The 25,643-nt window shown below is 46.6% G+C and overlaps 1 protein-coding gene across 3 annotated transcripts; it reads left to right on the plus strand.

The window, feature by feature from the left end:
• The first annotated feature begins 2,227 nt into the window (after window positions 1-2,227).
• Window positions 2,228-25,160, plus strand: LOC133358072 (G1/S-specific cyclin-E1-like). Of its 3 annotated transcripts, none has more exons than XM_061576363.1 (13): window positions 2,228-2,416; window positions 6,182-6,457; window positions 7,152-7,241; window positions 9,030-9,108; window positions 11,291-11,368; window positions 11,845-11,999; window positions 13,032-13,167; window positions 13,946-14,092; window positions 15,070-15,165; window positions 16,168-16,302; window positions 17,441-17,552; window positions 20,169-20,326; window positions 21,199-25,160. In XM_061576363.1, the coding sequence occupies exons 3-13, from the start codon at window positions 7,228-7,230 to the stop codon at window positions 21,295-21,297; spliced, it is 1,209 nt and encodes a 402-aa protein (XP_061432347.1). In that variant the 5' UTR covers window positions 2,228-2,416; window positions 6,182-6,457; window positions 7,152-7,227; the 3' UTR covers window positions 21,298-25,160. The 3 variants fall into 3 exon arrangements, with proteins under 3 accessions (XP_061432347.1, XP_061432349.1, XP_061432348.1); XM_061576364.1 differs by lacking the exon at window positions 2,228-2,416 and adding an exon at window positions 2,547-2,782; XM_061576365.1 differs by lacking the exon at window positions 6,182-6,457.
• The last annotated feature ends 483 nt before the right edge of the window (window positions 25,161-25,643 follow it).

A 25,643-nucleotide genomic window follows, 5' to 3' on the forward strand; every position in this document is an offset into this window, starting at 1 on the left:
CCCTGGGTCTCCCCTAGCTCGACTCAGCCGCTCCCCACACCACACGCACACACGTGTACATACACACGTGGACACGTGTACACACACAGACGTGTACACACACAAGTATTCTTAGGTTTTTTCGGTAAAGTCACGTAGGTAAAACATAAAAAATTGTTTACATAAATACAGAAATATCCAGGCACGAATTCCCCGCCAGCCCAGATGAAGCTGTCATTCGTGATGGAAGCACCTTGGAGCTTTCGTCTGCACAGAGCATCGGGGACTCCAAGCCTCGCGGCCCCCACCCACCACGCTCCGACTTTCCGCAATCACCCGATGATTGTGAAGCACGTCAAGAGCCAATTCACATTAAGATGGAGATCTCGGTGGGCATGAGTGTGTGTGCACGTGTTCCACATGTGTGTATACGTTTTCCTTGTGTGTGTGTGTGTATACACGTAGCCAGCATGACCAACCACTGCATGCACAAGAAGCTTCTGTTTGGCCGGGTAGAGGGGGCTAAACGGGCACGACACGGACTCGAGAAGAGATGGAGTGATGTGGTACAGGAGGACGTGGAGCTGAGTGGACTTGCCGAAGACTGGTGCCAGCGGTGTCAAGACCGGCCTCAGTGGAGGAGGAGGCTCGTGAAGGACGCTACTACTGGGCAGTTGGAGGCAGTCGCCCTCCAGCAACAACGGAGGGCGGAGGAGCGACGCTCACAACAACGAGCGGAGCGCCGGGCGGCTAAACCCAGCAAGTTGGCGCAGTAGGGGGCACAGATGGCTGGTCAATCTACCAGTCGACCCGTGGTGCCAGGGACCGTCCCGTGACCTCCTGCCAGCGAGCCTTCGACACTTCACGTGACCGCAAGGTGCACCTGGCCTGGCACAAGCGTTGTGGTGACGTCACCGTAATTTTGCGGCGAATGGCCTTTATTGTTGCAGTGTTTTTCAATAATTATATAGGGGGCCGTCCATAAATGACGTCACGCTATTTGGGACAATTTTTGACCTCCTCCCCTTCGTCACACGACGTCACAAAAAGTCAGACCCCCCCCCCCCCCTTAAATATGACGCTGCACTCTGATGTTGTAGAATAAAACATTTATTAAAAAGTCTATTTAATTAAGTAGAACGTGTTGTCTATATTTATTTAAAGTTGCGCATTTTGATGTGACGTCATATTTCTCACCCCCCCCCCCTTCGTCACACATCGTCACAAATGTCTGACCCCCCCCACCAGGTGCGTGACGTCATTTATGGACGGCCGGCCCCTAGATATATTTATTTGGCAAATCGTTTTTTAATTGTTTTACAAAGTTTCCTCGGTTCTCGCGTCGTGTGGACTTCGTAGGCTCATCTACGGATGTAATGCAACTTAGAAATGTAAAAACATGTCTATTGACCTCTTTATTCGGGGTCCTGCAAGTGCAGCTGCTATGGGCAGTTTTTGTAGGATGGTACAAATTCGCACGTGGGGTATTTACGAGCTTGGTGCCCCTCTGCAGTTTGCGGCGTCTCTCTCGCTGTGGTGGCGTCGAATTTGTTTCCGGGTCCTCTAGTTTTTCCCTCCACATTTAGAAACATGCATTGAGGTAATTTAGATATAATTTTGCTACTATAAATTTCCACATGATAATGCACTTCGCTGAGCTATCATTTGTGGCCAGGTCGCTCCTGAAAAATGAATGAATAGCTCAGTGGGTTTTACCTGGAAAGATACAACTTTGTTGAGTTTTCATCGGTTTATTTTAAGTGATTTGTTTAGGTCCCATGATTTGTTTACCTTTCCTATACTTTGTACTCCTACTGTGGGTTTCTTTGTTTGTTGTTGTAACGTTCTGACCCGCTCCTATTGGACATGTGTGAAAAATAGCTTTATAGCCCATCAGATTCCTCCAGTATAATACATATTCTGATTCTGATAACACTGAGCCGTATCAACTTGGAGAAACGATTTCAGCATTAAGTAGAAGAGGCGATATCGATCATAACTCTGGCCCTTCCTCATTGATCGACACAGCGAAGTTTGCCGAAAGGAGGGTGGGGGTGAGGGCAGCTACATAGTGACGTCATGCCCAATGTCATCTGGAGCAGAATGGAAGGGTGGGCTGCGTAGTGACGTCACGCCCCATGTGACGCACGGAGTGAAAGGGTGGCTGCTTAGTGACGTCATACACAATGTCCATATAAGGAGCAGAGTTCAAGTTGGGGGAGCTAGGTAATGACGTCATGCCCTATGTCCAAATAAGGAGTCGAGAGGAAGTGTCGGCTTCGTCGTGACGTCATGAGCACGCAGCTGCGGCACGGTGGCCGCCCGGGCCACCTCCACGGTGTGCCCCTGCTCGTGGTCCGCCACTCGGGCCCAGTTGCTCCTCGCCTGCCCTCCAACTACCCGGCCAGCCGAGTGATTCCCCTGTGAAGACGAGGAGGTGAGCATTGCCATCGACCACCATCCTGCCAGCTGTCGGAATCGGAAAATGACAGAGGGAATATAAATTCAACGCGTCCATAGCAACGGCGGTCCCTCTCGGCGGCCTCCTATCAGACAGGCGTCCCTAGAAACGGCGTCCGGAAGAAAGGAGGCGTATCAATGACTGGCCCTAGCAACAAGGGCATCCCTAGCAACAGCATCGCTAGCAACCACGTCCCTAGCAACGGCGGTCCTCGCAGCGGCGTCCCTAACAACAGGCGTCCGTAGCATCAGGCGTCCTTAACAACGGCGTCCGTACCACGCACACATGCAGTGACTGGCCATGTCAATGGCCTCCCAAGCAAAGGCATCCCTAGCAACAGAGGTGTGTAGCAACGGCGTCCATAGCAACGGCATCCCTTCAACGGCGTCGCTCGCAACGGTGTGTCTAGCAATGGCGTCCCCAGCAACGGCGACCCTAGCAACATGCTTCCATAACAGGCGTCCTTAGCAACGGCGACCCTAGCAACGGCATCCCTAGCAACGGCGACCCTAGCAACGGCATCCCTAGCAACGGCGACCCTAGCAACGGCATCCCTAGTAACAGCGTTCCGAGCAACAGCACGAACCTATCTTGCGTTAGGTGCTGACTTCTGCTCTTGGAGTGTAATGGGGTTGATTGTGTCATTGATGTTGTTGTATTTGGGTGAATAAATAGTGCAGCCTAAGCGTTATTGGTTTGATGTTTCTCCTTCAGAATCAGAATACTTATTTATACTGCAGGAACCCGATGAGCTATGAAGTTATTTTTCTCAGATGTCCAGTAGTGGTCAGAACGTCACAACAACAAATAATACAACAACACGACGGGAGTGCAAAGAATAGAATATATAAGCAAATCACAAATCATCTATAAAATAAAACTAAACCTTTTTTTTATATTACCAGGTGAGGCTCACTGAGCTATATCACTTATTCAGAAGCCACCTGGCCACAAATGATAGCTCAACGAAGTCGTATTCTTAGTTCTTTCGGTAAAGTCACGGAGAAGGGAAATAATAAAATAAAATTTACATTATAAAATTCTCACGACGTTTCGGCCCCAACGCAAGCAGCCGTCCTCAGGTGAAGAACAGAGAGATGCCGTTGCTAGGGTCCTAAGGACGCTGTCTTTCCGACAGTTCTGTTCTTCACCTGAGGACGGCTGCTTGCGTTGGGGCCGAAACGTCGTGAGAATTTTATAATGTTGAATTTTTATTATTTTATTATTTCCCTTCTACGTGACTTTACCGAAATAACCAAGAATATGAATCCCTGTAGTCACAAAAGCTTTAAATGGAAATTTAAACGAAGTGGCTTATCATCATGTGAAAATGTTGTATAGCAGCCAAATACTCTTAAAATAATGTTGATTCTAAATGCGGAGGGAAATATCAGAGGACCCCGGAGTAAGAATCCACTCCTCCGTGTTATATTGGTGTGGTCTGGGACTGTTTTGTTGTTCTTGCTGCCTTGCCCAACCTTGATAAGTCGTACTTATATAATACATGTATTCATTGTTGATATTTAGTAGCTTGCTTACCATTTTCTTGAGGCAAGTGGAACCCAGTCTTTGTCTTGTTTGCTGTTGCAACTTTCTAACCCGCCCATGTTGGTGGCGAGACGTTAACTACCTCGCCCGCTGTATGTGGGTCCTGGGTTCGATCCCGACCCTGACGATGTCCGCTGTATGTTTGGAGTTTGAATGTTTCTCTCTCCCCCTGGACGCGTGGGGTTTTCTCCGGGTCCTCCGGTGTTGTCCACTTCGCTGAGCTGTCATTTGTGATCGCCAGGTCGCTTCTAAAAAAATAGCTACACAGATCAATGGGCCTTACCTGATTAAATATATAAATGTTTCGTTAAAATCCGCCACCACCCGACACAGCCAACTAGTACGGGTTGTCACGTAAACAGAACGTGCCAATTTGTCACTAGTGCAGCACTGGTGTATAGTGTAGTGTATAGTGTAGTGTATAGTGTAGTGTAGTGTGTAGTGTAGTGTATAGTGTAGTGTATAGTGTAGTGTGTAGTGTAGTGTGTAGTGTAGTGTATAGTGTAGTGTATAGTGTAGTGTATAGTGTAGTATTCTCGTACAGTGCACCGGTGTGTTGGAGAGCCAAGCCACAACATTTACAATCTGAGTACGACGTTTCGCCAGATATTACAACTAGCTTCACCAGGCGACAGCCAGATTTGTGGAGAAGTCTTCCTGTCTCGTTCCTAATATAGAGGCGTAGATGTGGTGACCACGCTTCTGCGCTCTTGCACAATGCATGCGCATTATGCGAGCCCTTTAAACTTGTCCTCCCTGTCTATTGTGTTTATTAAAATATCCCTACCAACAGTAATGCCTATTGAAGTACGCTGCCCTTTGTAGGCATGCATTTAAATAATGTATTATTAGATGATTCGCTGCAACGCAGCACTAAGGCGGTAGCTATCCGAGCGGTTATTTTTAAATCCTTTATTAAATCCTTTATATTAAGTTCGCTTGCTTTCTTGCGTGCTTGCTTGCTTGCTTAGGACCGTGCAAATCTTTCGGTCGTTTTTTAACCCACTTCCCGTGATCCAATCGAGCTGACATTTTGCACACAGACTCGTTGTGCGTGACAATTAATGTTCGTGAAATTTTTTTTCCAAAATTTTACACTTTTTAGGACAAAAATATTATATTTAATTACGAATTGCTTAATGGTGCAATGCAATCATCTGACCCATAGGTGGCAGCCATCTCAAGCCAGAGGACGAGAGGACTCTAGCCGCCACGCATATAAAGGATTTATAGTGAACAACTTTGTTTTTACGGGTTAATTTTTTATTTCTTTAAATTTCGATAGATTCTCTAATTAGTATTGGCCAGTAGTAGCTGGTTTTGCACAGAACTTCAACATTATCAAAACCAATTGAGTGTCCTTGTTGGCACGCGTGTTCTGCTACTGCTGGCAGTTGCATTTGGGAGAATTTAATATTTCTCTGATGTTCTTTTAGTTTCGTGCTGATCATTCGTCCTGTTTGCCCAACGTAACATTCACCACGCGTGCAGTTAATCCTGTACACACTTTCTGTTGGTAGCTTCGGTAGTACATCTTGGTCGCGAAAGCCCACGTGTTAAACCTTTCCTTTCCTATACTTTGCACTCCTTTCGTGTGTTTGTTCTGTTTGTTGTTGCGATGTTCTGACCCGCCCCTACTGGGCAGCTGTGAAAAAGAGCTTTTTAGGTCATCGGATTCCTCCAGTATTAATGCAAATTCTTATCACGTCGGCTTTCGCCACCAATATTATCCGTAATAAAGGTTTGTTTATATTATCCACAATTAAGGGGGGGGAGGTTTACAAAAAAAACACCTTTATTATTTAAATATTCCTATATTGTCAAGCAAACGAGTCGCGCGCAAATGTGGTTTATGTTAACGTGTGTTAATGTGTGTTAATGTTTGTTAATGTGTGTTAATGTGTGTTAATGTTTGTTAATGTATGTTAATGTTTGTTAATGTTTGTTAATGTGTGTTAATGTGTGTTAATGTTTGTTAATGTTTGTTAATGTATGTTAATGTTTGTTAATGTTTGTTAATGTGTGTTAATGTATGTTAATGTTTGTTAATGTTTGTTAATGTTTGTTAATGTGTGTTAATGTTTGTTAATGTGTGTTAATGTATGTTAATGTTTGTTAATGTATGTTAATGTTTGTTAATGTTTGTTAATGTGTGTTAATGTATGTTAATGTTTGTTAATGTATGTTAATGAGGCCCCGCGCGGACGTGACGTCACCGCTGCGCGGCGTTCGAACGCGCGCGCGCTGCTGGCGGGAAACAGAAGGAGGGAGTCGAGCGCAGCGGCACCACCACCTCCACCTCCTCCTCCTCCTGTTCCTTCACTACAACGCCTCGACAACGCCTCGCAAGCAGCAGCAGCGATCGAAGCCGACGATTAACCCGCCAGGCTGAACGTGAACGGCTTCGTCGCCTTCCCCCCGAGCTCGGCTTTTTGTTAGTTTCCCGGGCAAGGAGCCCGCCTCAGAGAGGTAGTCATCGCTGGCGAGTCGCTCGCTCGTGTGTTGCGTGCGGGATGTTTGTCTTTGTGGTGACTTGATTGGGTTAATCAGTGGGAGCTACTTTATTAACGATTTGGGGTGAGGTTGATTTTCTTCAAGAAACGTGAGGGTCGTACATCGCCGATGTGTGCGCTTGGTCATTTAGAGTAGAGCGCAGTAGCTGCGGTAAGCACAATAGACATCTCGGCTCGTGACTAATTCGCGGTTAAATCAGCCATTCCTGTGCTTAATTGGTGAGCATGGATCGTCGTAATTAGTTAAGAGCTGATTAATGTGTGATGTATGCGACGTGGTTGTTATAGCCGTGTGAGGGAAATGCGCCGTGCGTGTGAGCCCCGTCCCGCCATTCGTTTCAATGACTTGCGAGGAGGAGTATCCTCATCACGATGAATCTCTTGCCTCTGTTAATTTACACGAGCACTCACCGAGAGGGGATGGGGATCGTAGATCTGTGAAGTTCCTTTCCGCGTGTGTGTGTGTGAGTGTCGCTAAGGGGCGAGGGGGGTTCGAGAGCGGATTGCGCGCGGTTTTATTTTCCGCGCCCGCAGTTTGAGCGGGAGTCGCCAACTCGGCGCTGGCCGAAAGGTTTCTCTGGAATTTGGCGAAGTTAAATTCAGCCCCTTAGTTTGCTCTTCTTTTGTTGTTGATGTGCGTTGTGTCTCAGGTTTAAACAATTCCAAAAGCCCAATTCAACTTCGCCGCGACAAAAGCTGCTTGAGCTGGATTCTGCCGCGAAGAAGATGCTCAGGAGGAGGTGAGATGGACGGTGGTGATGGTGGTGGTTGTGGTGATGATAATGATGGTGGTGGTTGTGATGATGGTGGTGGTGGTTGTGATGATGATGGTGGTGGTTGTGATGATGGTGGTGGTGGTTGTGATGATGATGGTGGTTGTGGTGGTGGTTGTGATGATGATGGTGGTGGTGGTTGTGATGGGTGTGGGGAGCGCTAGAGCATCGGTTAAGCGCGCTGCGCTACCACCAACCCGGCTTCCCGAGTTCGATTCCCGCTCACGGCCAACAACAGTGACGATTAACTGAACCGGTCCTGGGCCTCAAATGAGTACCTGGGGAGACAAAGGCGGTCGGGCGTGGTGCTGGTCACCCAGCCACTCGTGTGCCATGCCGGCCTTAATAGGTGCTGCTCGCTAACAACACTTTCCTCAACAGTCATTTGCAGGCTGTACGGGGGGATCTTTGTTTTGGTTGTGATGGGTGAGATGGACCCCATGAAATTCGGCGGGATCGCGTATTTTGCTTCATATTTACAGTAATTTGTTAATCTTTCGATTTTTTTACGTTATTGGTTGCCTCCTGTTGAGGGAATGGCCGATGAGTGGTGAGGATAGGGGAAGTGGTTGTGTGGGATGGACTAATTCCATAACATTGGCGGGACCACGTTTTTTTGCTGATTTATTTTAAACTCGCGCCTTTCAACTTTTGCAAGCAATCGTTTTTATTTGGCAATTTTTTTTTACACATTTCTGCTGTTTAAACGTTTGTAGTGAATTGTGGAGTAAGACGTGGTGGCGTGGATTGTGTGAGATTGAGTAATTGTTTCATATTCTTTGGGTCTTTCGGTTATTTTATTTGAACCTACCTACGTGACTTTACCGCAAGACCCACAGAATATGAATTCCTGCTGTCACGAAAGTCGAGTAATTGTTTCATTTGAAATTGGCGGGACCATATTTGATTTTAGGTACATTTAGCCTCGCTTATTAAAACTCTTAAATAATGTATTTTATTTCTCACTGTTTATAACAGGCTGCTGTTCAGAGTTAATATGGTGGATGGAGGGGTGGTCGTGGTGATGAGATGGACTAACAATGTTTATAAAGTTCGGCTGTACAACATTTGAACTCTAATTTTATTTAATCTCGGTTTTTCCAAATGTTAAATATTTGTTTGTTTTATTTAAACCATTTTAATGTTTTAGACCCACTGCTTGTTTGGACTAAATGATGGCGGTGGTCAGAGATGGGAGTAAAGTTATTTTGGTACCGCAATGAAGTTGGCTGGACCACGATTGACTTCCCCATTTCATCTTGCACCATCCGATGTTGAGAATACCATCATCACCCATGTTCTATCCACTGTTAGATAAAGGTTCCCCAAAACGGCCACCAACCCCTCCAATCCGGCGATGTAACGATCCACCAACCACCTGCACATTAACCGATTTCGTTGCTCCATATCCTTGGGAGATGCTCTGTTGACGCATTCCATTTCTAGAGCGCCGATGTGACGAGATGTTAACTAGCTCGCTGTATATTTCGAGTTTTCATAGTATTTCCCTGTGGTCGCGTGGACTTTTCTCCGGGTCCTCTGGTTTTCCCCTCCACATTTAGAATCAACATATGTTTGGCTTCAATATATGTTTTAGAGTGTTTGGCCGCTATACATTTCCACACGATAAGCCTCAGTGGGCTATACTTGGTTAAATAATTTTTTTTTACTTTTAATGTTTTATATTATCGCTTGATTTCTTGTAACTTTTCACACTTTGCTGTGATTGTCGTTTGTTTCATTTTGTCCAAGCAGCAGTCGGCTGGTGACCAAGAGGGAGAGAAACGATGAGAATGGCTCATTTGTACTGCGGACGAGGAAGAGAAAGTGCCAGGTAAGTGGAAGCCAGTGAATGTCTTGCAAGAGGTTTCTTCCAAGCTGGTGTACTTGTAGCGACATCATCGCATGTCGCCGTGTGCGGGGCTTATCTGGCCAAGGCTCGCCATGTGACGTACTGCCAGGACCGTAGCTAACCCGGGTGAAGGGGCCGTCACCCCTTCTGTGTTAATGTTAATAAACGTGTTGCCTCCAGAGCTCGACTGAGTCTCCGTTATACCCACCACATACTGGTAGAGAGACCTCGTTTTCACGGTCATGTCACTCGTGCCCACCGTGTGAATATTCATCGTGCCCTGGTAACTGGATACTGTGCCAATGTAATAGTTAACACACTGGCTGAATCAGAATATCTATACTGGAGGAATCCGAAGAGTTCTGAAGCTCTTTTTCACAGATGTCCAGCAGGAGTAGGTCAGAACTTTAGGAGTGCAATTTATAGGCAAGGTAAACACATTTCTCAGCGTGCCAGTTGAAATGATGGACAACAATTCTTAAATTCCCCGATTCTGTCTTAACTGCCAGTATAAATGGGTATACCAGAGTCGATTGATAGATTGGAGTGTGGTGGGTTGAAGTATCTCCTCCGAACACTCTCCAAAGATGTCTGGCCCTACCTGGAAGAGTAGACCAAATACAGAAAACCCTTTCCTCCTCCCCCCACCCCCGAGTGACTAGGCAGCTTCTCCTTCCATCGTTTAAAGTCCCTGTGCTGCGTTACTACGGTACCACCTTGGGTTATGGTGCAGCGTGCGTGCAGGCAACAGGCACCACGACTGTCTCGCGTATGCATGGAACGCTTTGCGACATGGCGCTTGTCCTCAGTAATATAAAGGTTTGGATACAGAAATTAGGAAAATTGTGGCAGAATAAGAAGACCATTGATTGGCAAGCTCTTTATGTAGTGTGTTGTTCTTCCCTCACACTTGGTGGTGGTGATGTTCATGGTGGTGATTTTGAGGTACCTGCATGATGAGGAAGTGGGGGAAGTTGACGTTGATAGTGGTGATGTGGCCTCCTGGAATGCTCTTCCTTCTGATATTAGGAAGCTACTGCAGCTATGTATGCACTTTTAAATCTAGATTGAAAACTAATTTATTTCGATCTGCTTTTTGTATTTAGTTTGTCCTTCCCCTGCACCTCCGATTAGTACGGTTGGGTACGTACGGTGCGAAAGAAGGTCGACATACATAAATTCCCTCTTGTGGGTTTAGCCATCACAGTTTTGCACCAAATTATTTAGGTACAGTTCGCAAAACGTGCCCTGAGTGGCTAGCCCATTTACCGCGAGATTCCTGCACGCATCGCAACTATACTGCTCGCGATGATGCTGCCACTACGGAAGAACACATGCGCCATTTTGTCTCCATCTCGTCTCCCATGCGACCCATCGTGGGTCCCAGGTCACGCGGTGTTCCCAGTCCCCAGTGAGGTGCAGCCACACCATTTTTGTTCCTGCAATGTACAGTACTGTACACGGATATGTGTACAGTATTGTACAGTATATAGATATATATTTTTTTTCATTTTATACATTTACCGCACAAGTTATATTTAACACGAGAAAATATGAACCATATTTTACATTCAAAATACTTCCTGTTTTAACGTTTGGTTGATGTAGGGTAACTTAAAACAAAAGAAGAATGTGTTGTATTACGAACCATGAACCAAACCCTCGTTTTCCCATCTAACTTGAGTTTGCGGATTTGCCAATTGCGGCTATTTTCGTGAACGTAACCGCCACGATGAGCAAGAGTTTGCTGTACTCCAGAATACAATCAGAATATTTTGGAATGGAAAAATCTGATGAGCTATGAAGCTCTTTGTCACAGATGTCCTGTAAGGGTGGGTCAGAACGTTACAACAACAAACAATTCAAAAAACCTGATAGGAGTGCAAAGTATAGGAAAGGTAACTCTTCTCGTGGAGGCAAACCACCTAGCAGCGGCATTAGAATGCAAGTGCAGGGCTGCAGCTTTGCCTAGTATATGTAAAAAAACATTTCTTAGAAAACTAATTTCTTTCTCACGGTTTTTTGTGTTTAATTTGTTGTCTTTCCTCCGAACCTTCGATTAGTGCGGTTGGCTACGTACGGTACGAAAGAAGTTCAACATACGTACATAATGTCCTCTTTCTCACTGGGTCTTTGTTTCATGTGTTCCTTGTCTCCTGTTCAGGAATATGAAGATGTGTCTCCTGTGTACGTGCGCTCACCCCACCAACGCACCAATCGGAAGCATCTGCATGAGATTAAGGTGTGCAACCGACGCGGTGGTCATGTTATCTTCCTCACCTCGGATGCAGGTGAACGGGGGTTCGATCCTGACCCCGATGCCTGTATATTTAGAGTTTGCATGTTCTCCCTGTGGTCGCGTGGATTTTTTTCTCCAGATCCTTCGGTTGTTTCCTCCACATTTAGAAACATGCATTAAAGTTATTTAGATTATTTTGCTCCTGACATCACGAGGCGTCTTGTCATGGCTTGTAGTTTGTGACGAGGAGATGTAACGGGCCTCGTTCGCTCGCTCACCCACGGGCTCAAGTGCAGCGGTTGTTGAGTTACTGGGAAAACGGTGCGAATATTTACTTCTGATTTTTAACTTATCCTCGCGAGGAGGGAACAATACCGTGTGAGGTTATCCGCAAGAACCCATTTTCGCTTAAGGGTGGCATCGGCAGCAGAGCACGGGCACTGATGTCGTTTGGTTGTGCCGCATGTTTTGCCGCGTAGCTTGGCCGGTTGGACGAGCAGGTGTTGGAGCTACGCGACGTCGAATCGTTGGTGACGCCAGACAAGGAGCCACGTGACCTTCCGCATTTCTCCAAGAGCCGCTGCACCAGCGTTGGCCTGCTCCCGGACCGACCCTCGCCACTACCAGTGCTCGGGTACTGAAAACATTGGCGAATATATGTATATATATAATGGATGTCTCTGATTTATTTTTATTGATCCCAAAAAAAGCAGAAATGGGCGAGATGTTGACTACCTCGACTGGTATACAGGAGCTTGTGGGTTCGATCCTGACCCTGATTCATGCTGTATATTTGGTGTTTGCATGTTCTCCCCGTGGTCACGTGAAATTTTCTCCGGGTCCTCCGGTTTTTCCTTCCGCATTTAGAAACATGTATGTTTAACTTCTTTTGCACCGTACATAGCCAACAGTGCTAATCTGAGGCACAGAAGAAGGACAAAAAACACGAAAAGCAGTTCGAAAGAAATGTGTTTCAATATAGATTATTTAATAGTTCATAGCTTCAGTGGCTTCCTAACATCGGAAGGAAAAGCGTTCCAGATGGCTGCAGAAGCGCATCTGAAAGCGCGCGATGCAGTGACCGTCTTTGTTCGATGGCTATCCAAAAGCAGCTGTGTAGATGACCGCAGTTCTCGTGATGGTTTATGATTCTTGACAAAACATGTGTTTAGAGTATTTCCCTGCTAAAAATGTCCACATGATAAGCCACTTCGTTGAGCTATCAGTTGTGGCTAGGTCGCTTCTCATGAGCACGGTTGGCTATGTATGTCATGAAATGAGTCCAACATACATACATTCTCCTGAAAAATAGCTATACCATACCTGGTAAAATACAAATAGTTTTAGTTTTAATATTAAGTTCTTTTCCGAAGTGACCTAGCCATAAGTGATAGCTCAACGAATTGGCTTATGTGGAAATGTTCAGCAGCCATATATTCTAAACGAATGTTGTTTCTAAATTTGGAGGGAAAAACCGGAGTACCTGGAGAAAAATCCACGCGACCACGGATAGGGAGAACATGCAAACTCCAAATATGCAAGCGTCAGGATCAAACCCACGAAGCATCTGTGTACGAGGCGAGGTAGTTAACATCTCGCCACCGCGACACCCCAGTACTCGCTTGCACTAACCGTTGGCTGCTACGGTGGCGCCGTTGCATTGCAGCTGGGCCTGCCCCGAGGAGGTGTGGTCGAACCTGCTGCAGAAGGAGCAGTCGCACGAGCGGGACCGCCACTTCCTCGACCGCCACCCGGCCCTGACGGCCAGGATGCGCGCCGTGCTGCTCGACTGGCTCATGGAGGTGAGCGGAATCATCGGAATCGAAATCTGTATTTTGGTCCGGGGGGCGGAATCCGATGAACTCTGAAGCTCTTTTTTCAAAGATGTCCAGGATTGGGCTGGTCAGCAAGTTACAATGGCAAACGATACAAAAACACAATAGGAGTACAAGATAGAGAACACGGTAAGCTAGTCACTGAATAGAAATAAATAATAAATCCACTCATTATATATGTCACGATTTATAAAGATTGGGAAAGACAGCAAAAACAACAACAAAACAGTCCCAGGCCACACCAAGACAACACACAGTTTCTCGATAAAATGTCACATTTTTTAATATTGAACTATTGATATTACACAGGTTAAGTTACAAATCACATTTGCAAATGTGACTGCTGTATCCAGCACTGATCTGCTTCAGAAGTCGCCATTGTCGCCACCACGTGGCCACGGGTCGTGTAGGGCTGACGGGGAAAAGGTGAACCTCGTACATAGGATGGAACCTGCGACTGAATAATCCGTGATGTGCCCCATCCCCGTGAGATCTTGGGAGTGAACTCGGGTTGACCCTAGACCAGGGTTCTTCTTTGCAAGGGCCCCGAGCGCAGCCCATGGTGGCCTTTAGTGTGGCCCCAGACGCCCCCCATCATGCTGCTGTCAACCCCAATGGTTTCAAACGTGTGGCGGCCCTCACACTGATGATGTCCTATCAGCGAAAGCGGCCCCCCTCTGAAATTTAGTCAAGAACACTGCGCGAACCGCTCATTGCCCTGCGTTCCTCCACCCCTCCCCCCCAGGTGTGCGAGGTGTACCGCCTGCACCGGGAGACCTTGTACCTGGCGCTGGATTACTTCGACAGGTTCCTTGCGACCCAGACGGATGTCTGCAAGTCTCAGTTGCAGCTCATCGGCATCACCGCACTCTTCATCGCAGCCAAGACGGAGGTGCGTATTTTTTATCCAAATAGTTTTGATTGTTTTTAACACCATTTGCCGAGCACAGGCCCTAAAGGCCAAAACAAAATGTCTGAACTTCCAGCGACAAATATGATAATCAAAGTTGCAATAATTAAGAGGGAATTCCAAAGTCTAGTAGTGCTGTGGAAGTAATGGAACGTGGTGTTGTGAGCTGCAGTGTGGTCAGTGAGTGGGTTGTGAGCTGCAGTGTGATGGTTCAACACAGCATGGATGAGATTAAACTGTTGCTGGTAGACCGTGTTCAACATGGGTGGAGGAATCATTTAGTGTGGTGTTGTTGTGACCTTCATTATGGTGGCTGAACAAGTAAGTTGTGGTGACCTGCATTATGGTGGGTGAACACTGTACACGGTTAACTCTTAGTCCTCAGTATGGGGGGGGGGGTCAACAAGTGAAGTTTACAGGAACAATAGCCATGGTAGCAGTAGCAATAGAAGAGTGATAAGGTGGGAGACTGGCTGCTGGTGAGCGAGTGACTTGGCGTGAATCAGTCGGTAGTCATCCAGACTGCGTTACGTTGAATTCTATAAAATACAGTGAAGTAGGAGCTGGGTGCATGGCAAGAGTATTCCAACCTCGTCCGAATTTGTGCTTTGGTGTCGGCTCTGACGAGATATGATTCTTCAGATCGCCCACATAATATACAGGGTGGTCCAGATGTCTTGGGACCCGCATTTAATTCTCTAAAACTTAATATTTTTTAAGGCGGGTTTATTTAAAACAGATATGAAAAGGAAAAAAACTAATTTGGGTAAATTAATTGGGGGGTCAGACATCTGGACCACCCAGTATTTGATAACCATGATGATGGCGAACAGCACTTGCTCCAGCGGTCTTGTACAGGCTACGTGGGGGTGGGGGCGGATCGCTGTCTTTGTTAGCGACGGCTATGTACGGTGCTCACGAAGTTCAACATACATATGTACATACATACGTGACTGCAGGAGATCTACCCACCCAAGCTGACGGAATTCGCCTACGTGACGGACGGAGCTTGTACTGAGGAGGACATCGTCGTCATGGAACTCAACATGCTGCAGGTACTGAGACCATGCTCCACATTCTGGCTTACATGACCTCAGTCCCTCATGAGCGTCTGTGATGATGCTATGTGCTCGCAATTGCGCCCAGGGTGGTTAAAGTGCTAAAATAGAATTTTAAAAGTCAAAGTGATTTTCCTTTAAAATTTTGCATTGGGGAAGGGTAATTTCCCATTTATAGCCCTGTGTGTTGAATTTTGTTCATACCATACGTAGCCAACCGTGCTAATCGGAGGTACGAGGAAGGACACCACACTAAACTCTCCAGGACAACCACTGTTGACTTCACAGCAAAGTAGCTCTCATTTTCTGAGATTATTAAAATATATATTAATCTGTCATGCGATGAATTTCACTCTCGGTAGCAGAGCGAGTCTCAAAGTACTTGCAGACACTAGAGGTCACTTGAAGGAATTGCGGAGGGTTGTTGCAATGCTTTGCGAGAGTTACGCATAGATTATTCAACTTGTGACATGACATCAATAGCACACTCGGGATTACATTTTGGTAGTAAGTGGTAGATGCATTCCTGAAGAATTCCACGTTAAGCGAAAGAGGCGTAAAGCGAAAACAATTTCCCCCAAAATAATGTAATAATAAAGTTTGGCGAGATATGATGTACTACGCACACGCAGTGAGATGGCAGGGAAAATAACTGCGGGTATGCTGCCGTGTTATTATATCATTCCGTGTACTCTATCACTGTACCGCTCAGCCACGCAGCACAAGAAAGTAGTTTGACGTCGACCGCTCAGAAGCCTCGTGATGACGGTGCACGTTCCGCATTATAACGATGCGCGTTCCGCGTTATGACGGAGCGTGTTCCGTTTTATAAAAGGGGGTATGCCTTTCGTGTTATAACAGACACGTGCGAAGTATTCCTGAATGGAAGAACCACGCTATATCGCAAATGCTTTATAGTATGAACACCGCGTGTATATATCGAGCACGTAGACAGACGTGTGATTACCTGGCTGCGGCGCGTGCGTGTCCCCCTCACAGTCGCTCAAGTGGGCCCTGTGCCCCGTGAGCATCATCTCCTGGCTCGGCCTGTACCTGCAGATCGCCTGCCTCAAGAATACTTCCCAAATGTTGCTCCCGCAATACAGCCAGGACACCTTCCTGCAGATCTCCCAGGTGAGAGCGCGCAACACTCTCGCCGTGACGCGTGCTTGAGGTCACAGCGCTGAGCGCTGTTTAGAGGCCCGGGCTTGAATCTGGGGTTCAGCGGTCGCCTGTGACTTGAAGCAAGTTCTTAGGTCTACACTATGGGAACCTCATTTGCCAGTAAAAATATGATAATTGGTTCTTTACCCTTCTATCTGGCAACAAAACTGACACCTTTTACAAGGAGTCATGTTTGCATAGACTGCAGGTATTGCGGTCTATGCAAACATGACTCCTTGTAAAAGGTGTCAGTTTTGTTGCCAGATAGAAGGGTAAAGAACCAATTATCAAGTTCTTAGGTGTCGTGAACTGGTGGCTCTCAGCCTAGTCATCAAATTTGGGTTTTTACTTAACTTGGATTAATTCCTGCTCCTAGAATTAAGAGATTGCTATTGCCAGCTTGATGTTCAGGTTGTTTTGGCTTTGCAAATTTTAATTGTGGGCTGCCCCACAAAACAACGGTGCAGTGTTCATTGGGGCACAATTCTTGGGTTTCTTCCCTGTACACGGACGCCATTTGTAAATACATCTGACCAGTTGCAGTGGTCCTGCATGGTCTGTCCTCTGCTCAATGAAGGCCCCTCTCCTAGCTGTCGCCATAGTTCACGGTCCTGCGGTGTAACAATCCCGCTAGTACCTGCACACCAGCCGATTTCATCTCATTCTCCAACATCATCGGGCATGTTTTCTTCTCCATCGTTCGTCTCGACCAGTGGCCTTTCATCCCTTCTACCGATGTGCAATATCTACCAGTAACCGCCGGGGTGCTGGCAAGGTCTAAGAAACTAACTCGCCTGGTATACAGGAGTTCAGTGGGTTCGATCTTGACCTTGCGCCTGTATATTTGGCGTTTGCGTGTTCCCCACCCCATGGTCACGTGTGACTTTTCACCGGGTCCTCTTATTTTTACCTCCACATTTATAAACATGTGTAGAGTATTTGACTGCTAAACAATGTTCACATAAGCCACTTCGTTAAGCTATCATTTGTGAGCAGGTTGCTTCTGATAAAGAGCTATGTAGCTAAGTGCGCCTCACCTGGTAAAATAAAAAAATGTTAGTTTAAGTACTCATTATTACACTTCCGTGCGTGTGTCCGTCCACTACAGCTGCTGGACCTGTGCGTGCTGGACATGGGTTGCCTGGATTTCACGTACAGCACCATCGCCGCCTCCGCCCTCTACCACTTCACCTCCCTGGAGCTCGTGTACAGAGTCTCGGGTAAGTGTGGGTCACGGTGCTTCCCCTTGTCGTGAGGAACTCCCTTCACGTAGCCAGCCTTGCTGTCGACTCCCTGTCCCTGTTCAATGCCTGCCTCAAGACCTTTTTTTTCTGCATTTGACTGCTTATATACAGGCGACCCCAGCACCTACGACCTAATTGGTTCCTGGACAACGGTCACAAGTCGAGCCGTTGTAAGTCGAACCCTTATTTCCCATGGGCGCAATGTTTTAAATTGGGGTTCCGTTCCTGGAAACCCAGTGCATACAAATACCAAAATTTACACGAAAATAAATGAAAATAACCCTAACAAATGTATTGTAACTTAACATAACTTTTTAAAGCATTTATTAAGTAAAAACAAACAATTATATTTGAACATCCTTAAGTAATTTTCTGCATGTGTGTAGCAAAAGGTGAAAACATTAAAAAATTTGAAGAAACATTACAAAAAAGTGAAGAGCATTGCAAAAGAAATGCGTTCGCTGTAGGTGCAGCTGCAGACGGTCGGGCTATCCTGTACATACCCATACGGCAGAAGAGCAAAGCAGCGCCTGATCGACTCTGCATCGGTAGCAGTCGTTAGCTGGCCATAGATATGAGTTCTGGTTGTTACTGTGGGGGCCTTATTTACTATAAGAAAGGTCGTAAAAGCAGGGGGTCGCAAGTCGAGGGTCACCTGTATGCCTTACTATCTGAGTTTCTGGTAATGTACTTTGTCGACTTCAGTCAGTTAAAAATGCAGCTGCTAGGTTCCTGACCCGAACTCCTCCTTCAGAACATATCACCCCTCTGCTTGCACCACTTCACGAGCTGCCGGTTAAAGTCCGTATTGAATTCAAGGTCCTCCTTCACATTAAAGGCCCTGAATGATCTCGCATCTTCGTGTATCCGGGAGTTGCTGTGCCCCCCACGTTCCAACAAGAACCGCAGACTGAGATCGACAGACTTAGATCTTCTCTGCATCCCCAGAACGAAGCCCAAGTGCATGGACGATCGGGCCTTGGCTTCAGTGGCACCTGAACTATGCCGAGGGCTGTCACGGAGTTCCGTTTGGTTGGAATCTTCAAGTCTCGCCTAAAAACTCTTTGAGAAGGCATTTCATATTTTAACTTTGCCACGGTGGCGAGATGTGTTCTTCCTTGCCTTTGGATGCAGGTCGGGGGTTTGATCCTGACCCTGATGCCTGTATATATTCCGAGTTTGCATATTTTCCCTGTGGTCGCGTGGATTTTTTCTTCAGATCCTCTGGTTTTTCCTCCCCATTTATAATCATGCGTTTAGATTATTTAGCTGCTGTAAATTTTCACATGATAAGCCACTGTGTTGAGCTATAATTTGTGGCCAGGTGGCTTCTGAAGAAGCTAATAGCTCAGTGGGCTTTACCTAGTAAAATATTTTTTATGTGATTTGGGCAGTTTGCCTCCACGAGAAGGAGTTACATTTCCTATGCTTTGCACTCCTATTGTGTTTTTGTATTGCTTGTTTTTGTAACGTTCTGGCCCACCCTTACAGGACATCTGTGACAAAAAGCTTTATAGCTCATCGGATTCCTCCTGCAATATAAATACTGATTATCCATCCCCCTCCCATTGTCATTGACGTAAAGCACCTGGAGATTTGTAAGCTGTCACATTTAGATGCCACGTAAATCTCCGTGGTATTGTATGGACTCGCATAGAGACCCTAAAATTCCCAGGCCCTCTTTCCAGTCCAGGCTCAAAACATTCCTGTCTTCCTCTGCCCAGGACTGAGTGCCTCTTTTCTTGCTTCAAAATGAAAACAGCTGTTTCTGCTACGATTTATTGTCCTTCACTTATTATTTATTTCTACTTACTATCTACTGCTTTTTGCTATTTGGTGAGCATGGTTACACTTCATTTCGGGCGCGGTTGCAAATTTAATCCTCCGATTAGCACAGTTGGCTACATAAGGTGCGAAAGAATTTCAACATACATACACATTTGTACTTTGTTAGCTGTGACGGATTCTTTTCTCATTTCTGTTGCCCTGTACCCCCTTTGCCAATCCGCTGTAATGCGCACTGATGCCCACTTTATTAAGCGTGATATTGGCATGTAAAATCAAGATCGATTGATTGAGCATCAGGACGTGCAGTCCGTGGTGTAGACGCTACGTCAACCCCCGCACTGCGTTGTGTATTTGGACTTGCTGGTGGAACACCGGTGTAGCATAACACACACCGGTCCTCATAAAACAGTCTGAGGATGTCGCTGTTGCCCTCGAGTGAGCTGCAGACTCTCCATCAAAAGTTGCCTTAGATTCAGCAGCTGCTTTCGCATTTGAACGTGTGACACCATAATCTTTTGATGCCACAGTCCGCCAAGAACTTATCCAGGAAATAAATCGAAGAGCCGTCCGGCCTTGGGCACAAGTGAGCCAATCGTCATCAGGCTGGGTGCTATACAGCAACAGACTCGAGCTTCGTGTTGAACCGCTTATAACATCATTTGTCTTCTTACCGTACCACTCCACAAGATTTTCTGACTGCAGTTGGGAATCGTGGGTAAATAAATACAATTTGTGAAAAATGTGCTTTTTCTTTTTTACCGCTCACCGTTGTGCCGCCAATACGTTGATTGATCGTTTGTGCAGGGCTACGATGGGAGCACCTGAGCGAGTGCGTGCGGTGGATGGTCCCCTTCGCCATGGCAGTGCGCGAGGCCGGGCGGGCCCAGCCACGCAGCTTCACGCACATCCCCTCCGATAACTGGCACAACATCCAGACGCACACCAGCGCACTGGCAAACCTGGTGAGTTCCCCCCACCCCTCACCCTTACCCCCCCCTTCTCCCCCCACTGTGCTCTCTCCCGGAGCAGATGTACAGCAAAGCGACGGAATGTTTGAGATGATGTGTGATGTATGTTGAACTTCTAGCACACCGTACGTAGACAACAGTGCTAATCGGAGGGGTGGGGGAATGACATCAAACTCAACAAAAAAAGAAATACAATTATGGAAAATACTTTCTGATGCTAAGAAATTGAAGTGCCCTATAAATGCAAATATTTATCCTTAAATCCGTAACTCTACTTGCTAGCAGCAGGTCATCTCCTCACCAGCACCATCTCCATCCCCCTTACCAGCTTCAAGATCATCTCCCCACCAGCCAAAATTCTGATATCATTTGCGACTGATGTTAGTAGCCGTGGCTGGGAGTCGAACTCAGATCCTGGTGCAGAACACTAATCGCTGTTCTGCCACTTGCAAAGTCTGACCGTACACAGATAAATATTCCCTGTATAGCTTCTACCAGGTTGTTAGGACAAGTGCTGAGCGGGCACCTATAAAGGCTGGCACGGCACATGAGGAGTCAGGTGGCCAGCACCATACCTGGCCCCCTTTGTATCTCTATTGGTGATATTTAAACATACCTCACCAGGTACTCATTTAAGGCTGATTTCACCTCGTGGAGGCCCAGGACCGGTTCAGATAATGGTAACTGGTGGTGGCCGTGAGTAGGAATCGAACTCGGGTAGCCGGGTTCGTAGCGCAATAACCACGACACTACCACTACACTACCGCACCCCTCTTTAGATGCACGCACTCATCAACCACTCATCCTCTGCCCGGTGTCGTGTTCGAACCTTAACCCCCCCTCCCTGGCGCTGTCCTGTGCTCCAGGACCGGGCCCAGACCCTGCAGGCGGAGCTCTTGCGGCAGAGTCAAGAGTCACCAGTGCCTGCTGGCACCCTGACCCCACCGCACAGCGGGCAGAAGTAAAGGTGGGGGCGGTGGGGGATGGGGGGGCGGAGAGCAGCCGGTAGGACCCAGAGCACCACACAATGCCCACAATGGCAAGTCACGTGCAGTGGCGGCGACCCTCCGGTGTCGTCACGGATGTCTTGGGTTCTCTACCTCGTGGATATTTTTTCGGGAATCGGTCCTGGATGACAACCGCTGCCGGCAAGACGCCGCGGATGAGACCAGCAAAGAGAAGTCGAGAGATGGCCGGCCTGCGCTCACCAACTCAGCTGCTTCTACGGTAGCCTGCGTGCTTGCGTGCAAGAAGTGTGATGTGGGAGGTGGGGGGAGTCGGCAGCGGGGGTGGGGGGTGGTGGGGCACGTCCAAGCGGCTCGAGAAGAAGTGCCGAGTTGCTCATCGCGTTGCCGGAGGAAGTGGCCTTTGCTCAACGCTGAACTGATGCCGATGTTACTGGCCGCCACCTCCCCCCGCGATTTTACTGCGAATTCAGCTTTTTTTTGGTCAATGGCTTTAACAATGGACTGGGGTACGTATATACGTTGAACTTCTTTCGGGAATGGTGGCATTTGTGGTTTTAAGTAAATTCGAGGACGGAGGAGGAGGGAGAACAAACCCAACTTGCGTGGTGGTGTTAGTGCGACGAGCTCAACTGCAGTGGCTGGTCACCACATTAGAGGTGGCAGCAGCTGCTCTCGCTCAACCAGCCCCGACAGGACGGCTCGTAATCATCCCATCTCCTCAAAGAGACATGGCCTGCGGTTGGCTTAATGTTAACTACCTCGCCTGGTATACAGGAGGTTGGTTCGATCCCAACCATTGACGCCTACTGTATATTTGGAGTTTGAACGTTTCTCTCTCCCCATGGTCGCGTGGCTTTGTCTCCGGGTCCTCTGGTTTTTTCCTCCGCTTTTAGAATTAACACGTGTCGAGAGCAGTGTTCTTAACTAGATTTCAGAAGGGGGCCACTTTCGTCCATAAGACATCGTCAGTGCGAGGGCTGCCACACATTTTAAACCATTGGGGTTTGACGGCACAATCGGGTGTTTTCACATTTGTGTATTGTCAGGGGCCGCACTAAAGGCCATCAGGGGCCCACAGGCCTTGCAATGAAGAACACTGCTTTAGGATTTGACTGCTATACATTTTCACGTGCTAAGCCACTTTGTTGGGCTATCATTTTTGGCCAGGTCACTTCTGAAAAAGAGCTACATAGCTCTGGGACTTATTTGGTCAAATAAAAAGTTAATATTTAAGTTTTATAAAATTGGAGGGGTGGTGGAGGACGGAGTGACCAACACTAACCCGGGGGCTTCGAACTCAACCGCACAAATGTGAACCCTTTGCAGGAGTTTCCAAATGCATTGCAGTATTGGGGTAGAGACACCCGCTTGAATGAAATGCCTCAATGTTACATACATTGAGAGAACCTAGGGGACGGTGTGTGTGTGCGTGCGCGCTTGTGTGCTTTTAAATAGATCTACCTAACAGGCCCATTGTGTCTGCCGAGGTGATACAGGATTCCCTCGTTATTTGCGACGAAGGATACGTTCTGTCGACACTCGCGAATAGCAAATTTCTCGGATGATATTGCCCGATGAAAACCTATTTTTAATGAATTTCCTTAAATACATAAATAAGCTTTTAAAAACATGAAATTAATCATAACACAACAATAAAAATTGGTTATTACAAACATAAAGGAGGTAAATATTAATACTTTATAAACGAACTTACCTTAAATTATGATGATGCCACACATCACTTCCCATACTCTCTTATCACTTTACCTCGTCCCGTCACTTTTTCTCTCGATGCAGTCGAGTTCCAGACGCGATTCGTGGATAGCCAAAATCGCAGATAGCAATTTCGTAAATACCGAGGGGATACCCTAATTGACTTTAATCAGCTATTGCCTTTCCTTTGTTGAATTGTTTGCAGTTTGCTTAATGCCACTCCGAGGGTGGACACATGTGCCTTAACATTGTGTATATTTTTCTGATATATTATAAACGGCTAACATGAGTAATGTTATAAAAGGGTGTGGAGTGGTGGTGCAATCTGGTGAACCTGAGACCTTTTGCCACTGCTAACGCCAGTGGCAAGTGACATCTGAACTGCTACTGACGTGCCAACTGACTTCAACCCACACTGACTAGCATGGTGAAGTATGGTCACACAACCCCCACGACCTACACGGCGTAGAGTTCTTCATCCGGCAGTGATTTAACCATATCCGTAATAAACTCTGCAAGATATTAAAATAGGTGAACAGATCGTGCACCAAAGTGGCCTTGTCTTTCTGAACCTTGCCACCCACACTAACCGAAAGCAAAACTTCATTGCCACAACTCTGGTGTAACCACATCTGTTTAGTATCCATCATCAGCCACGTGCCTTAGAACATCAGCAATTCCACAGCCAAGCCGCATTTGCAAAGTAGTCGACGCACAAATGTGCACTTGAGCTCCTGCTGTGAAGACGTGAGGTGTTACGTAAAAAGCCAATTGTGTATATGTATGTATTTTTTTACATTCGTAAAGAATGTTGCAACTGACCGCGCCTTAATGTGCAACCATCTGCGTTCTTGCACAAGTAAAGTATTTCAGATGTGGAAGGACAGCATTAATTACTTCGTGGGGTATGCTTCACTACAAATGGGGCGAGCGAGTGTGCGACGTTACAGGGCTGGCCTCGGTGGGAGGGTGCCGGGGGGGGGGGTCACTAGTACATGCCCAGCATCGTCATAACAATATTTGGATGAAGCCAGAATTCACATTGCTCAGTTTGTTGTTCGGGTTGCTTCCCCATCTTTCTGGTTTAAAGGGAGGGAAAACACGGTCCACGTCTGTTTAAAACTAAACCAGCGACCGTCGACGGGTCGAGTTTGCATAATCTGCCCAGTGGGTTTTTAATGAGAAGTGTCGCAAAAAGAACTCCCCCTCGTGGCCACAATTTAAATATCTTCGTCAATACATCGGTGGGTGAAATACTAAAGCTTTTATTGTATGGCAGGAGGGAAAAGCAACAGCTTTGAAAGTGTGAGAGTTGAATTATACGTGTTTTTCCCCAACCATTTCAAGGAAGCGGTAGGACGCTGCATGTTTGCAGCGTCACCAGGATGTACAGCGGAGTTTTAGGAAACTTGGTTTCTTTATGGAGAAAGTCAGTGGTGCGATACTTTGTGCACGCAACTGAGTGCACCAAAATACCATTCCAGTATGGATAAAAAAGTAGGTTCGTCCGAGGGTATTATTTTATTAGCATCTCTCCTTTAGTAAAAGGCGGGCATGATTTCTATCCAAATTGCAGCCGTAAATGGCTGACGCACTCTGCCTAAGTGAAAGCCACTTCATGATTACACACTAATGATGACCCATATATTTAACGTTTCTGAAATGTATGTCCAAAAGCGTGGCACTGCTCGGAGATTATTTGAATCACGGAGACTACCACTGGAAGGGAGGCTGTTTGGCTGTGTCGCGAAATACCAATGGATCACCTAACTTATTAAATCTGAAATGTGTGGTTTGTTTTGTGGTTGTTGTTCATTTTAACATGAGGTTTTTGTGCGAGAGATTCCAGAGCATTGTCGGCTGTTTTATATTTAATTCAATGAAATGCTTTTTGTGAGTGTCAATATATATTTTTTATAGTTCGTGGTGCCGTTGCGAACAACCAACTGGCAAAACGCCTTGCGGCGATTGGGAACTTGAAATGAAGCATGGTGCTAATTTATATCGGAGTTTGGCTCCTGAGTTTTGCCGATGTACAAACGTGTTCCGTGGAATAGGATTAAATTTTTTTTGAACAGGTATGTCAACTTGTACAATTGTTTCCCGCAAAGTGTGTAACGTTCAAAAATAAATGTAAGATGCGTCAAGGCTGGTCTTGATTTTCTTGAATTACCCCATTATCTTCATACCGTGGAACCAACCAGTTTATCGCTGTTGTACAGAGCTTTAATTTACTGAGGATTTTATTCGTATTGTCGTTTATTTCATTCCAGTTGTGCTACCGGTGTCATGTCTTGAAACTGATAATATAATCCACTCAAACTCGAGCAGAACCACTGCTGTGGGTTCAGCAAGTGACCTATTCACACTCTGCACAGTACTCTCCCATGTGCCATGCGAAAAAGAAGTGTAACTTTCTGACCAGTGCCAACTGGACATCTATGAAAATGATCTTCATAGCTCATCGGATTCTTGCAGTCTAAATAAAGATAATGGAGCGCCACTCTGGAGGGCACAGCAACCCCTTTCCCATCGCGGGGGTTACGTTCTTGCATCGCACCACAAGGCGGTGGGATGCTGCTGGATGCTTTTAGACGCTCCTCAGTCTTCGTTTGGCCTGCGTTACGCAC

Source organism: Lethenteron reissneri, chromosome 60 (assembly GCF_015708825.2).
Source record: "Lethenteron reissneri isolate LAM-NWPU_2019-01 chromosome 60, ASM1570882v1, whole genome shotgun sequence".
In the NCBI taxonomy this organism is placed as follows: Eukaryota; Metazoa; Chordata; class Hyperoartia; order Petromyzontiformes; family Petromyzontidae; genus Lethenteron; species Lethenteron reissneri.